Raw genomic sequence first — 14,295 nt, forward strand, 5'->3', positions numbered from 1 at the left:
AAAAATTTTTAAGGCACCTGGGTAGCTCAGTCGGTTAAGCGTCTGCCTTCAGCTCAGGTCATGATCCCAGGGTCCTGGGATTGAGTCCACATCAGGCTCCCTGCTCAACAAGGAGTTGGTTTCTCCCTCTCCATCTGCCTCTCTCCCCATTGACGTTCTTTTGCTCTCAGTCTCTGTCTCTTTTGCTCTCAAATAAATACAATCTTTGAAAAAAAATTTTTTAATGATTTATTTATAAAAAAAATTTTAAACGTACACTAAATCTGTTGTCAAATAGATCCTCAGAATTTGTTATTATACCCACTTCCATATATACTGGATCAGTTTTGTAACAGAAAAGTTAGAAGATAATAATTTTATTTAAAATTCTGACATTTTTTAATCTTTGACTCATGGTATAAATCCTGACTTGTTTTATTTATGCCAAAGATATCCTTATGTTTTAAAGTTGAATAGATTTTTGTTCTGAGAGGAAAGCTAATTGCTGTTCAATATATAAAGGATTTTTAGTTTTGTATCAGTGATAATTAGACTTAATCTATAAAGCCTCATTAGGCAGACTAAAATGTTCTTTGACATCCATTCACTTTTTATTAAACATAATCAGTGTTTTCCAAATGTGTATTACTTTGTTGAGAGATCAGTTCATCAAGGAAATATGATGAATTACTAAATTCAGAATATGTTAAGCTGCCAGCATTTCGGCAGACTGCTAAGGGAAAATATTAGCAATTTTGAGAGCAGTTAAAAAAATTAGCAAGTTGGATTTGTTTCAGGATACTTTGAGAGAACAACAATTAAAGGTAGGTAATCCAAAAAAAGTTCAGTTAATTAGTGAGAAATGTATATAGTATGTATAATTGTAGAACCATATACATTTCCGTATATTGTATGATGAATATGTATCAGCATATAGTTCATTAGAAATGTATATAATTTTGTGATAATTTTCTATGAAAATGAACAAAGATTATATATTTTTGTTAGAGTAACTATGATGTGTGATAATTTGATTACCCTAAATTTTGTGGAAGATGTGAAATATAGTTTGGCTAAGCCACTGGTACTATGCAGAAGTGATCTGTGTGTTTTTACAATATGTCTGCCTTTATACAAGTTGTGGAAAGGGAATGATGACTGTGCAGATAATGAAAAACAAAACTGTATATTGAAGGATTTGGAGGAAATGTGTCAGAACTTTAAAATGATAGATGTAATGGTTGGTGGTATAGTAGATCATTTTTTTTCTTTCTACTTCTTGTAAGTTTTACATTTTCTAAAATTTGCTTGTATTACATACAATGTGAAAAACAATTTTATATAAAAAATAAATTCTTCTGCCCTTCCTAATAAGCTAAGCATTCAGTTTTCCAAATGCATGGAGGTTTTACATAATGATTTTGAATATTACTGCTACAGTTTTCCAAGCTTCTTTTACCTGTTTTGGGTGTTTGATAGCAAGTAAAATGCTATATTTGCAGATTTGTTATGATTCTTAGTCACTTTACTAATAAACCATTTGCATTGAAAAATATTTTTTCTTTTTTTTTAAATTTTCTTTTTTCTTTTTAAGATGTGATTTATTTGATGGAGAGAGAGACAGCGAGAGAGGGAACACAAGCAGGGAGAATGGGAGAGAGGAAAGTAGGCTTCCCGCTGATCGGGGAACCCAATGCAGGGCTGGATCCTGGGACCTTGGGATCACAGCCTGAGCTGAAGGCAGGCACTTAACAACTGAGCCACCCAGGTGCCCCCGGAAAATTTTTTTTTTGTCATATTTTTCTCTTTTCTTGTAAAGTTATCAAAAATAACCAGTATTCTGTAAGTTCTGATTTAGTTCAAGGTATTTCAAAAATTTCAGCAGTGGTATTGCAAAGCTCTGTATTTTACAAATAAAATTTAAGAAATGATAATTTCTACTAGAAGATAATTCTAGTCTGCTGTGGAGAACCATGGTTATTTTAAATTATTTTGCACTCAAGGTATTTCTGAGCTTAAGATAGAATATATATATATGCATACTATATTTGCTAAGAGCAAACATCTGAAAAATATTGCAAACATCTGAAAATGTGCGCATAATACAGTAAGTATGAGTGCTTATGTTTATTGAAATTTAAGTTCATCATTAAAGTACAATAATCTAATGATTGCTTTCACAAAGTAAGAAAGAAAAGCCCTTGCTTAAAGTAAATAGAGTTGACAGAAGAAATGGGGATGGGGGGGACCCTTAATCTATTCATTATCAGTGTTACTTATCTCAGGCTACAAATTGTGGAAAGAGATTTGTAGACTCAGCTATTTGTCAGTGTCTTCTGATACTTATATGCCAATCACTTCCTGCAGGCTTCTGTGAAAACAATGATTTTAGGGATAATAGGCTTCATGGAACAAAATGAACCTTCTTATAAGGCCATGCTTTAACTGGCTGGCTACCTTGTGATGAAATTCTGTTAACTATTTTAGCCAGTGAAACGCCTTTGAAAAGAGGACCAGGTAAATAGATTTCTTACCGACTTCTGCTTTATCACATTATAAAGAACTTGCTGAAGCAAATATGTATCGTTTTCATTTTATTTTGTTTTGGGTGTCAAGGATAATAGATAGTTAGGATGAGCTCAACATATTTTGGTAAATATAAAATAAGATTATTTTTATTTACCTAAATAAGGTATTTAGGTAAAAAGTTTTCCACACTTTTATTAGGAATATATGAAGGCTTCAAGACAAATTATTAATGACACAGATTATTTTGAAACATATGATTGTCTACTTTGAAAGTATTTTTTGTGAATTGTAGAAAACATTTAAGCATAAATGTAATAATTAAGTTTATTTTTGCAACCAGTAAGTTCATTAGCATAGATTGATGAACGTTTACTGTATTCAGGATAGAAAAACAAAGAAAAGGAAAGAAGCAAAGAAGGAACAAGTTAAAAGTGACTTAGGAAATGCTGCCTTTTCTATTCGAGATATATATTTTTTAAAAAGATTTTTTTTTCTCTTTAATGGTGTAAGGGCAGGAGAAAATAAAAATATTTAAGGTTCTTACTGTAAAGAGCCTTTTTTCTTAGTCATTTAATCAATAAATATTTGTGGCAAATACTTAATGTGTCAGCCATTTTTCTTCCAGATAAATTTTCCCTAAAGGCATTTTCCATAAAGAAAACTATGAACACATTTCAAAAACTACAGAAATGAAATCCTGTCTTTGAAGAAACGAAACAAAACTAGTGTTTGTAGAAAAACTGAAGAGTACAAAAGACATAGAAGTTATGGTCACTGGCTTTGAGAAGATAAAAGCGCTGAGCACAACGCTGTCCAGCAAAAATCAGGATTTTGTTAGTAAGGAGTATAGGGAGGCTTCACAATAAAGCAGACAACACACAGTCTCTGGCAAGATTGTAATGCTGCTAATTATTTCATATAAGTAAAGAACAAAAGATTGGGAGTCAACAACCAGGGTTCTAATTCAACTCTGCTGTTAACTGTCACACCTAATGCAACATAGCTGTGGGCATATGTGGACACTGAGAACAGTACCAGAAATCTAAAATACTGAAAATTTATGTCACTAATTTACCAGGTAGGATTTTTGACGGCTAGGCAAGGACCTCTATACTAGGAGGCCAACTGTATGAATCCCAAGTGTAGAGCTTAAGAGGTATTTGAAGATCATGGCTCTTAGAGGGTAACCTACTGTGAGTAATTGGAAAGCATGGTCAGCATTGTGGAATAACTGTATCAAACAACATCTTTCTCAATGGTTTTTAGTAGGTAACACCCATCTCCCCAGCATAGATAATCTTACTCTTTCACATCTTTGAAATATTATTCAGTAAATCATATTAATAAACTATATGATTACAGTAGATTAAGAATCCCTAATGCTGTAAAGTTTGTGGTATGTGAAGCTCCCACTACCTATCTCTGGCACTGTAAAGTAGCTAAAAGTAGACATAATGCTAAATTATGAAATAGGTGTAAGAAAATTCAACAAAATTTTGATTTTTCTCGTGATATTAACATTAGCATTTTTCTTAAAATGGGAAGTTCTGTCAAAAATATTTGATGCCCTCAATTTGCTTGTGCCCTAAGATTTTTTTAGACTCCTGACAGGGTAATTCAGCATCCTATGTTACTTTGAAAAACTGAGGCCTCCTTTTCTAGGCCTTAATTTCCTAATGTAATGTGAAGGATAGAAATCAAAGGATGTCTTTAAGATCAGTTCCCTTTTATGTAGGACATTTGAAAAGCTTTTTAATTAACTAATTTTTAGGAAGTAAAGGAGTCAGAAAGTATACATACAAAGAAAAGGTAATGAGAAAAATCTGCTTTGTTTACTTGAGCTGTGGTTACATTTACTGAAAATTACCCAAAAATCAGTCGGGTAAATGATCAATTCACCAAACGATTAAAAAAAAAAAAACAAACAAATTAAAATTGTCAGACCAAATACCTTAATGCAGATTTGAAATAGTCACCTCAGCTATTATACTACCAGAGGCAAGGACTGGGATAGAGAAACAGGGCATATTCCAGAAAAATATTAAAGTTGCTCCATTCACTTATATAACATTGAGCATTGGAAAAGTATTGGACATCTCAAGTGTTAACATGGGAATTGGACACTTAATGGCCCAGGACTGCAAATCCATGCTGAAATTACTGCAGCAAAGTGTTGGTGATACTCAGCTTAAAGAACAAAAACAAAAACTCAGTAACTTGACAAATAGATTACTCAGTGAATTGACTTTTGGTGGACTGGTTTATTTCTTATATACTCTTTACCCCCCAAATAAATTAGCATGTAAGTATATAAAATCAAACAAAATGGAATCAACAAAAGGAAAATAAAGACAAGTTATGATATCCAATTGAAGCAAGAATGAGATTTGAGAATGCATTTCATTAAAACCTGAGCATGTTGCTGGCAAACCAGAGATGGACTTAGCTGTCAGGAGAGTATAGGATCCTGGGTAGACAATTCAGTGTCTATAAGATAAAGGGAAAACAGACCAGTTGCTCATGAGATGTCCACTGTACTTTAGAGTATCTTTTATGAAGAGTAACAGAAATGTTGGGAGGCACCTGGGTTTCTCAGTTGGTTAAGCGTCTGCCTTCAGCTCAGGTCATGATCCCAGGGTCCTGGGATGGAGCCCCACACTGGGCTCCTTGCTTACAAAGGAGCCTACTTCTCCCCTTCCTCCCACTCCCCCTGCTTGTGCTTGCTCTCTCTCTTTCTCTCTCTCTGTGTGTCAAATAAATAAGTAAAATCCTTAAAAAAATAGAAATATGGAAATACAAAGTCGTATTTAAATTAGAGTTCATATCATTTTTGAATTTCTGAATATAGAAAATATTTTAGACTTATTCATTTGAGATAAATGGTTTTTTAAGTTGTATTTAGTGTTTAAGGTATAAAATAACTAAGAGAAAGAAATTTTATCTGTAGGTTTTCTCAGTATTTTTCCATCCTGTGTCTTCACTTTGGTTTTAAAGAAAACCTCACTACTTTAATCACCTTTCTGGCCTCCATTCAGACTTTTCTCTTTTACATCCAGGTACTTCTCCCTCCTAAGGACCAATATAGTCACATTCCTTTCCAGCTCTAATTCCTAAGCTCTAATTCAGACCATCATTATTTTATAGGTGGACAATTCAGACAACTTTTTGTCCCTACCTCTAAACTTTTTCAAATGTTTTACTACTCAGCATGTGGTCCTTGCATGGGAGTAGCATGAGATCCTGAGTTAAAAATGTTGGTCCTTTTGGGAAAAAGATTTTCATTTACCTTTAGACACTGCTGTGCCTTGTACAAAGTAGGTTTTTCAACAAATGTTTAAGTAATGGAAACTTTTTATAATACATGACAGTCTTACATGGCACTTTTATAATGCATTGCACTGCATATTGTATGGTGTACTTACTTACTCATCTTAATTATTTTGTTCAGTCTTCTGAAATAAAACATAAATCTTTTTTCTTGTCTCTGTAGTATATATAGAAATGAAGGTGTTATTGCTAAAGATTGAAATTATTAACTCTTGAAAACAGAGTTATAATGATAAAGTAGACCTGATCTGTCACCATGTCCATCATGTTGATAATCTATTTTCTTTTTGTCTACATCTTTCAAATCTTTGTTAAGAAAGATTATTTTCAGGGAACTGTTTACACTCTTAGTCTTCGAAATTAAGAAAAAATAATAAGCTAATTGTCTTTTGTTGCATAATTTCTGATTGACAAAAAAGCTTATAGCCTATAAATCGGGTGATATAAATTGTACTTGCTTTTTCTGAGGAAAATCTTACTGAGAAAACTCCTTTTTTCCCCCTTCACAATTATTTTGAGTTCTCAGTGAATTAAAGCAGTAATTCAAGCTTCAGATTTTCCTAACAGTTCCATTTCTCATTTTCTAAAATCCAGGAGTCAGAAGACTATATATGTAGCACAATATATGCAGGTCCCTTGGCAAGTATTTACTTTATAAGTGCCAAGAACAAAAATGTAAATGATAATGTCACTATATTTGTCTAGTAAATTTTGGGCACCAACATAATCTATTCCTCTTTTGACTCGTATATTTACCTAGCCAAATAAACATAACTATGTAAAAATTGTAACTGGATAAAAAAGATAAATTGATAAAACCCTTTAAATCTTGGCTACAGTTGACTTTATTATTAATAAGATACTTTAAAAACTGAATGCAGATTCCTCTACAGACTCTTTTATTAGTCTCTCTCTTCTACTCCAAGTGTCACGAATGTCACTTTTATATTTTTCAATTTATGTGATGCATGCTGCGATGGTGCCTAAGAGCATAATAGAAAAAAATGAAAACCTAAACTAATCAAAAGCTTCCCATACTGGTGAACATAAAATTGTTTTGATGGCTTCCTTCTTAGTAGTTTGTGGTATAAAAATGCAGTTATTAGAAACATTGTTCCTATTGACTTCATTTGAAATCTCAGGAAAAAATGTTACTTTCTTCAGAATTAACTTAAAATTATTTTCACAGGAGAATTACTGAGAAAAATTATATAGATGTTTTAAACAAAAATATGGGCTATATGCACTAGTTTTTTGACACAGTCCTGCTGTGACATAATCTTGGCCATGCTTTCATGGCTGAAATAGTGTGATCAGTCAATTACCAAGTATAAAAACATCTTGATAACATCAATTAAGTACATGTAGTGGTTAAGAGCACAAGTTGTACAGTTAGTCCCAGTTTTGAAATACAGTTTTGAAATACCTTGTTGCCGCTCTACCCCCAGGAAATTATTTAATCTTACTGGGTCTAAATTCATGTAGGAATAATAAAACTCACCTTACTGGTTAGAACTGTTGAGAAGATTAAAGTATATAATGTATTGAAAATGCCTGGAACAAACACAGTGCTTGGAATGTGGGAAGTAACTATCATCCATTATGGTAGCAAGTAGTATTTGTATTTTTACTACCTATTGAATGAGATCTTCATAGTCTTTTGGCCCCAGATTAGGAATCATGGCATAAAATGTAACTCAAGGACTTTCTATTGTTTTTGGTTGCAGACTTGCCTACAGTCAGTGGTTCGAGCTAAATTCCTAGTATAAGATTCTTTTGAGAAAAAAGCGTATTTTAAAAATCCTTAACCTTCACACTGAAGGAATTATCTCTTAAAAAAAGAAGTCAGAAATAATAAAGCAATTATTTTAGAAGGATTATTTTAAAAGAATGCTTTTCTTATATCTGAACATATTACTAAAGACAATAGGTAAGGTTATATAACAGTGTATTTGTTTTGACAGACATATGGAGGATAATAAAAACCAGACGTGGATTATATCTATGCACCAACCAGTATTATTCCTATAATGCACTAGTGTTATGCTGTTGTATGTGTTCCTTTTGGGGGATTTACAATAAGAAATCTGAAATATATAATATATGCCATGTATCCCATCATCATCTTTAGAAATTATCATATGCCCAATTGTTTTATGCTTCCAACTACTTCTACTTTTCCATAATTTGCTGAAACAAATCTAAACATCTTATGTCGTCTGTAAATTTTTCAATGTGTATCTCTAGAAGATAAGGACTCTTGTTTACTACAAGAGTACCATTATCACACTTTTAAATGATAATTGCTGGATATCATCAAATGTTAGGCAGTGTTCACAGTTTCAGTTCCTTAATTATGATAATTATCTGAAGTTTATTTGAATCAATTTCTAGATAAAATATATTTGATACATCTATTAAGACTCCTTTAATCTTATAGTTTTTTTTTTTTTTTTAACTTCTTAAAATTTACTTGTTGAAGAAACTGGGTAATTTGTAGAATTTCTCACAGACTGGATTTTGCTGTGTGGTTTAACATACACTTCTTATCCTATTTTTCCTGTAAAGTTATAGTAAATAGGCCCAGACTTGATCAAACCTAGACTTGATTTATTTGGGGGGGGGCAATATTAATTTATAGGTGATGGAGAAACCTCCATCAGGAGGCTGATGTCTATTTGTCTCTGTTTCTGGTGATTGCCAGCCATTCCCGTTCAAGTCTTAGATCGATGAATTCATCAGGTATTGCACAATGTTGATATTCTAACTTTTACATTCCTCCTTGATTTATTAGCTATACTATTTCTATAAAAAGAAACTTCCTTCTGTTACTTGGATAGCTTCATGATTGGTTGAATTGATAACACATGAAAACAATCTATATGGGTGTCATCACAAAACTAATATTTTCAAATATCTGTCAACTTCATGGTCATTATAGTTCAGAAATGGTGATTGAGATATCTCTGTTTTATAGATATATATATATGTTTATAGATATAAATCTCTCTGTATTTAAAGTTGAAGTCATTAAAGTAAGAATATCGGAGATTGACCTAGAATTTTCTGAAATGTTTATCACTTGTTTATTTCATTTTTAATATATTGTTTCTATAAAATGTTAATTAAAAGGGAATGCAGTGGTGTCTTTTGAAAGAAGAGGATGTCATTCCCCGTATCAGGGCAATGGAAGGCCGTAGAGGAAGACCACCAAATCCAGATAGACAGCGAGCAAGAGAGGAATCTAGGATGAGACGTCGGAAGGGTCGACCTCCAAATGTGGGAAGTGCTGAGTTTCTAGATAACACAGATGCCAAATTGCTAAGAAAATTGCAAGCTCAAGGTAAGAAATATAATATATACAACACTGTAAGAATCACACTAAAAAAGTCTATGTATCTCATGTTTTTGACTTATGAATGATTGATACTGCTCTAACTTTCTAAAAAGTAGATATTTCTGTTAGAATAAAAATGAGAAAATAAGGAATCCCACTGGTAACTGGAGTTCTTTGATTAGGTCAGCTCCTTTCGAGAGCCATACTCATAAACACATCATACCCTGTGTGTTTAGAACTACAGAGGTGGGGGATAAGCTTTTAAGGCTTGCACAGAAAGGGAATCAACCAGCACTTGGCACATGCCTTAAGGCTGTGCCAACATTCTGGAAATTCTCATTTTAACAGCTCCCGATTCCTTGAGGTGGTACAAGGGAATAACTCCAAAATATGTGGAACTGTGGAGTAAATTTTCAGTCAGAGAACTCCAATTACTGGTAAGTAACCCCAGTCTTTTTAGTTTGGGTTCTTCTGTAGTCTGGATACATCACATGTATTTTCAAAATGGCCAACTAATAGATTCAAATTAAAAAATTTTTATTTTAAGATCACTACAAAGTGTTACTTATCAAGCACAAAGTGATTATAATAACCTCAAATATATTGTAACTCAAAACTACACATAAATTATCAACATGAAGTTCCCATGCTATGCCAGATACAGAGAAAGCTGACTAAAATAAAATAGTTCTGTTATGAGTTACTAGTTACAAACATGAGGCCTCTTAAGGCTATCTGAATATACATCAGTACATGTGTTGGTCTCTTATGGTCACAAGTGTATATATATGAAATAAAGGTTTAATAATAAAAATTGACTTAAAAGACTAATGGGATTTTAACTCCCTTTTTCCTAGAGGAAACGCTTGACTTATTTCCCTTTATTGTAAATACCATCATAATGTTGACTTCTTTGTTGCTGCTTTGTTTTTATTGTAAAACAGACACCCACAACAAAAACTCATAGAACAGAATGCTTTACAATAAAATACTCATTCTCACTCACTTTAAAATAAAACACTCTCATGAGTGGCATCAATATTAACAATTTTTTGTAAATCCAGAAATGTGTACACACATGCATATACACATATGATACAAAATAAATGTTTATACACATGTGTAATATGTTGAATTACATATATCCTTTTTCATTTCTAAAATAAATGGATTTATATTGTACATCCTATTCAGCCTGTTTTCTTCCACTTAATTTATCTTGAATGTCCTAATGTATCTGCACTTAAAAATCAACCTTATGCATTTAACAGCTGACTACTGAGTGATGCAACGTTTACGGCTCTACATTCAGTCATTTTTAATGACTCTTTGTGCTGTTTCCCCATTCTTTGCTATCACAAACAGTCCTCCAGTAAAGAGATGTTACATATTTTATTCATATCCTTCTATGAGTATGGCTATCTATGTATAAAATTGTAGAGATAGAGTCTTTGAATCAAAGGGTATGTGCATTTTCAGTTTTTGTAGATAGCAGGCAAATATTGTCTCCAAAAAAGTTGCACTAATTCCTACTTCCACTAGTAGCATATAAATTAACTGCCCAGCATATCACTTATTGTCATATAAGTTTTTCTCTGCCTTAGTATGTTAGTGAAATTTTCTTTTTACTTTATTTATTTATAAATTTAAATGATCTCTACAACCAGCATGGGGCTCAAACTCATGACCCCAAGGTCAAGAGTTGCATCTTTTCTACCTGGGCCAGCCAGGCACCCCATTTGTGAAATTTTTATGTTAATTTATTTGAATTCTGTTAAGATTTCCATCTCCCCTAGGGCGCCTGGGTGGCTCAGTGGATTAAGGCCTCTGCCTTTGGCTCGGGTCATGATCCTGGGGCCCGGGGATCGAGCCCCACATCGGGATCTCTGCTCAGCAGGGAGGCTGCTTCCTCCTCTCTCTCTGCCTGCCTCTCTGCCTACTTGTAATCTCTGCCTATCAAATAAATAAATAAAAATCTTAAAAAAAAAAAAAATTTCCCTCTCCCCTGAATAGTTACTAGTGAAGGCTGTAAAAAAGTTATTAACAGATATAGCCATAAATGATGAGTTTTTAAAATTTGTATTGCCAATAATCCACTGACTCTTCTGGAGAGTGTATAATAGTGATGAGTATGCATTGTTTGCCTGAAGAAAAAAAAAAAGATTAAAATTAACTGATACCCAAAGCATGGGTTCTTCGTGCATATATTGCATATCTAATACATATACTATTAATATTTAGTATCTACAATGGCACCTTTATGGGGTACCTAGGTGGCCCAGTCATCGAGCATCTGTCTTCGGCTCAGGTCATGATCTCAGGGTGCCGGGATCGAGTCTCGCATTGGGCTCCCTACTTAGCAGGAAGCCTGCTTCTCCTTCTCCCACTGCCCCTGCTTGTGTTCCCTCTCTCGTTGCTTCTCTCTCTGTCAAATAAATAAATAAAATCTTTTTAAAAAGTTAAAAAAAATTAAAAAATTAAATGGCACCTTTATATTTGCAAAATTAACTAAATTTTATTTTAACCATATGGAAGCTAATTATTTAACTTTTACCCTAATGTTTTTTCTCCTTCTAGATTTCAAATTGGTTTGTATTCTGTTACATCCCTCTCCCTTGTTGTGTCATGCATTGTGTCATGCATTTTGCAAGTTCTTTACCTTTGACCTGACTATGTACATGTTTTTTTCTCAACATGTATATAAAAGTTAAATATTTAACAGTAATAAATAATTATTATTAATACTTAGAAGCATGGATGGTAAAATATTCAGGTTTTTTCTTGGGAAGGAAGGAATGAATCACTTTATCGCCACTTTTACTTCTAAAAGGCTTCTACATTAGCAGTTAGAGGGGGTTATCTGAGGGGATTCTAGAAGTTTCTGTTATATATTACTATCCTACTAGGCCTCAACTAGACTGTAAAACTGGACTTAATTTGAAGAAAAGTTCAGAACAGTAAAATAAATGCAAACTTTGTACATCCAAGCATTATGAAATGAGAGCTCTCTAATTTCTCAAGAGAAGAAAAATAAGAATGAGAGGGTTTCAGTATGCAAAAGATTTTTAACCTAATAAATAAACTTGCCAAGGCCATTAATACCTTAAATTTTCTAAGATATCAGATAGTACCTCTCCATTTCATGTATCATAGAATCTGAGATGCTTATAGTCATTTCAATGCACAATTAATTATTTTAAGATGTACCACGAAGAAAGAAAAGTGCTGCCAATTGTCAGACACATTCTGATTTTAGACTATATTTTAAAAATGCATCTTAGTGGAATTGGGAGGGAGACAAACCATAAGTGACTCTTAATCTCACAAAACAAACTGAGGGTTGCTGGGGGGAGGGGGTTTGGGAGAAGGGGGTGGGATTATGGACATTGGGGAGGGTATGGGCTTTGGTGAGTGCTGTGAAGTGTGTAAACCTGGTGATTCACAGACCTGTACCCCTGGGGATAAAAATATATGTTTATAAAAAATAAAAAATTAAATAAAAAAGAATGTAAAGAGAAAAAAAATAAATGCATCTTAGTATCAAAGATATGTGGTATATCTAAAATACCCCTAATTGTTTGTGTAACCTATTTCAAAAATAAACTTTCATCTTTGAAATTTAAATAGGTAATTCTTAATCCACAAAAGATATTTTCCAAATTGATATCTCAAAAGTTAGTTAAAATAGATAATGTATTCAGCAACCATAAACTAAGTAAATGAGAAGCTATTAGGAGAAGTTTATTTCTCAGCATGTAAGTGAATTTTCTAGGTCTTCTAACTCATTTTCCTTCCTCCATAGCATTTAACTTTTAAAAAAATTTTCAACTACTCATAATATAAAGTTTAAGTTATGTGAATTTTTAATGATGAATAAGAATTTTATCCTCCTTGCTAAAGTAAAAAGATAAGGGTTGAACTTTTAAATGGTTTTCTGTCCTAAGGGCTTAAAAATAAAAATTATTGTTTACTTGTGTGGGGCTTGGAGCTGGCAAATATATTCTTAGATAAATACATACTTAAATATAACATTTGTTTATTATAAGCCAGACTTCTATTTGAGGCTATCAGTTTTAGCTTGAAATAAAAGATCATACCTATGCCACACTTTCTAGGACACATTTTTTTTAAAATCACTTGATACATCTTTATATTTTAAGGCAGACTTAGATCTTTACAGTAGAGTTGAAAGCTTTCAGTTCTTAAATGTTAGAAAAATAGTCATATAGTACTATCACAGGTGAAAACAGTATCCGTCAGGTGTATTATTATTGGAGTTTGCTGAATCTGCAAACTTTTTTATAATTTTTTTTTTATTTTCCAGGATATTTAGTGAACAGAAGATCCTTTTTATATAGCTCAGAAATTTTTGATGATGCTTATAACCTAGTATTGAAAATAATTGTAGATATATAGATAACAATTGTAGATATAATATAGAGATATAGATAATAATAATAGAGATATATTTTAGCATTATCTTCCATTTCATCTTCCATTAATAATTCCAGTTTACTAGATAAAATTAGACCCTTTACATCCCATCTTCTTTTTTAAAGACTTGTTGGTAGAAAATCAACCATAGTAACCAAGGTCACCTCAGCTGTTACAAGGACGTAGGGTTAGGTTCTTACCTAAAAATCTCAAGTCATTCAACTTTTCTTAAAAGTTTTTGGGACTAGTAGCATATAGACTGTGAAGTCAGAAGGTTTATATCTTGGCTTTGCTATTTAATCTTTGTGAGCCATAGTTATTTCATCTGTAAACTGGGCACAATGTTGCCTATCTCATAAGATTGTTATGAAGTTTTAATACAGAAGTTGAATAAATGGCAGAAATTATTAGTAAATCTCAAGTAATTCAGTAAGCCAGCCATTCATATTCATTATTGAATATAATATATAGATTTTTCAAAACTCATCTGCTAAAAAGTTTAAAATAATGTCTAATGTAAGTTGGTATTTTATGAGTCCTACTGTGATACCCCACTTTTATAGTTAAAAGTATTCTGACCAAGTTTGCCAGCAAAAGAAAGCATAAGATTACATGCTTTCTCTATCAGTTACCTACTGCTAGAGTAATTCTGGGAAACAGTCAACCACAAAACTTCAGTGATGTACACA

General features: G+C 32.6%; 1 protein-coding gene across 20 annotated transcripts in view; it reads left to right on the forward strand.

Annotated features, from left to right (window-relative positions):
- BAZ2B (bromodomain adjacent to zinc finger domain 2B) overlaps positions 1–14,295 on the forward strand; it is a 317,972-nt gene that overhangs the window by 219,878 nt on the left and 83,799 nt on the right. For all 20 annotated transcript variants that reach the window (XM_059167217.1, XM_059167218.1, XM_059167219.1 and 17 more), the window contains one exon: positions 8,968–9,178. In XM_059167217.1, the coding sequence (XP_059023200.1) occupies positions 8,968–9,178 (211 nt within the window). The remainder of the gene's footprint in view (positions 1–8,967; positions 9,179–14,295) is intronic.

The sequence above is a fragment of the Mustela lutreola genome, chromosome 3 (assembly GCF_030435805.1).
Source record: "Mustela lutreola isolate mMusLut2 chromosome 3, mMusLut2.pri, whole genome shotgun sequence".
Lineage (NCBI taxonomy): Eukaryota > Metazoa > Chordata > Mammalia > Carnivora > Mustelidae > Mustela > Mustela lutreola.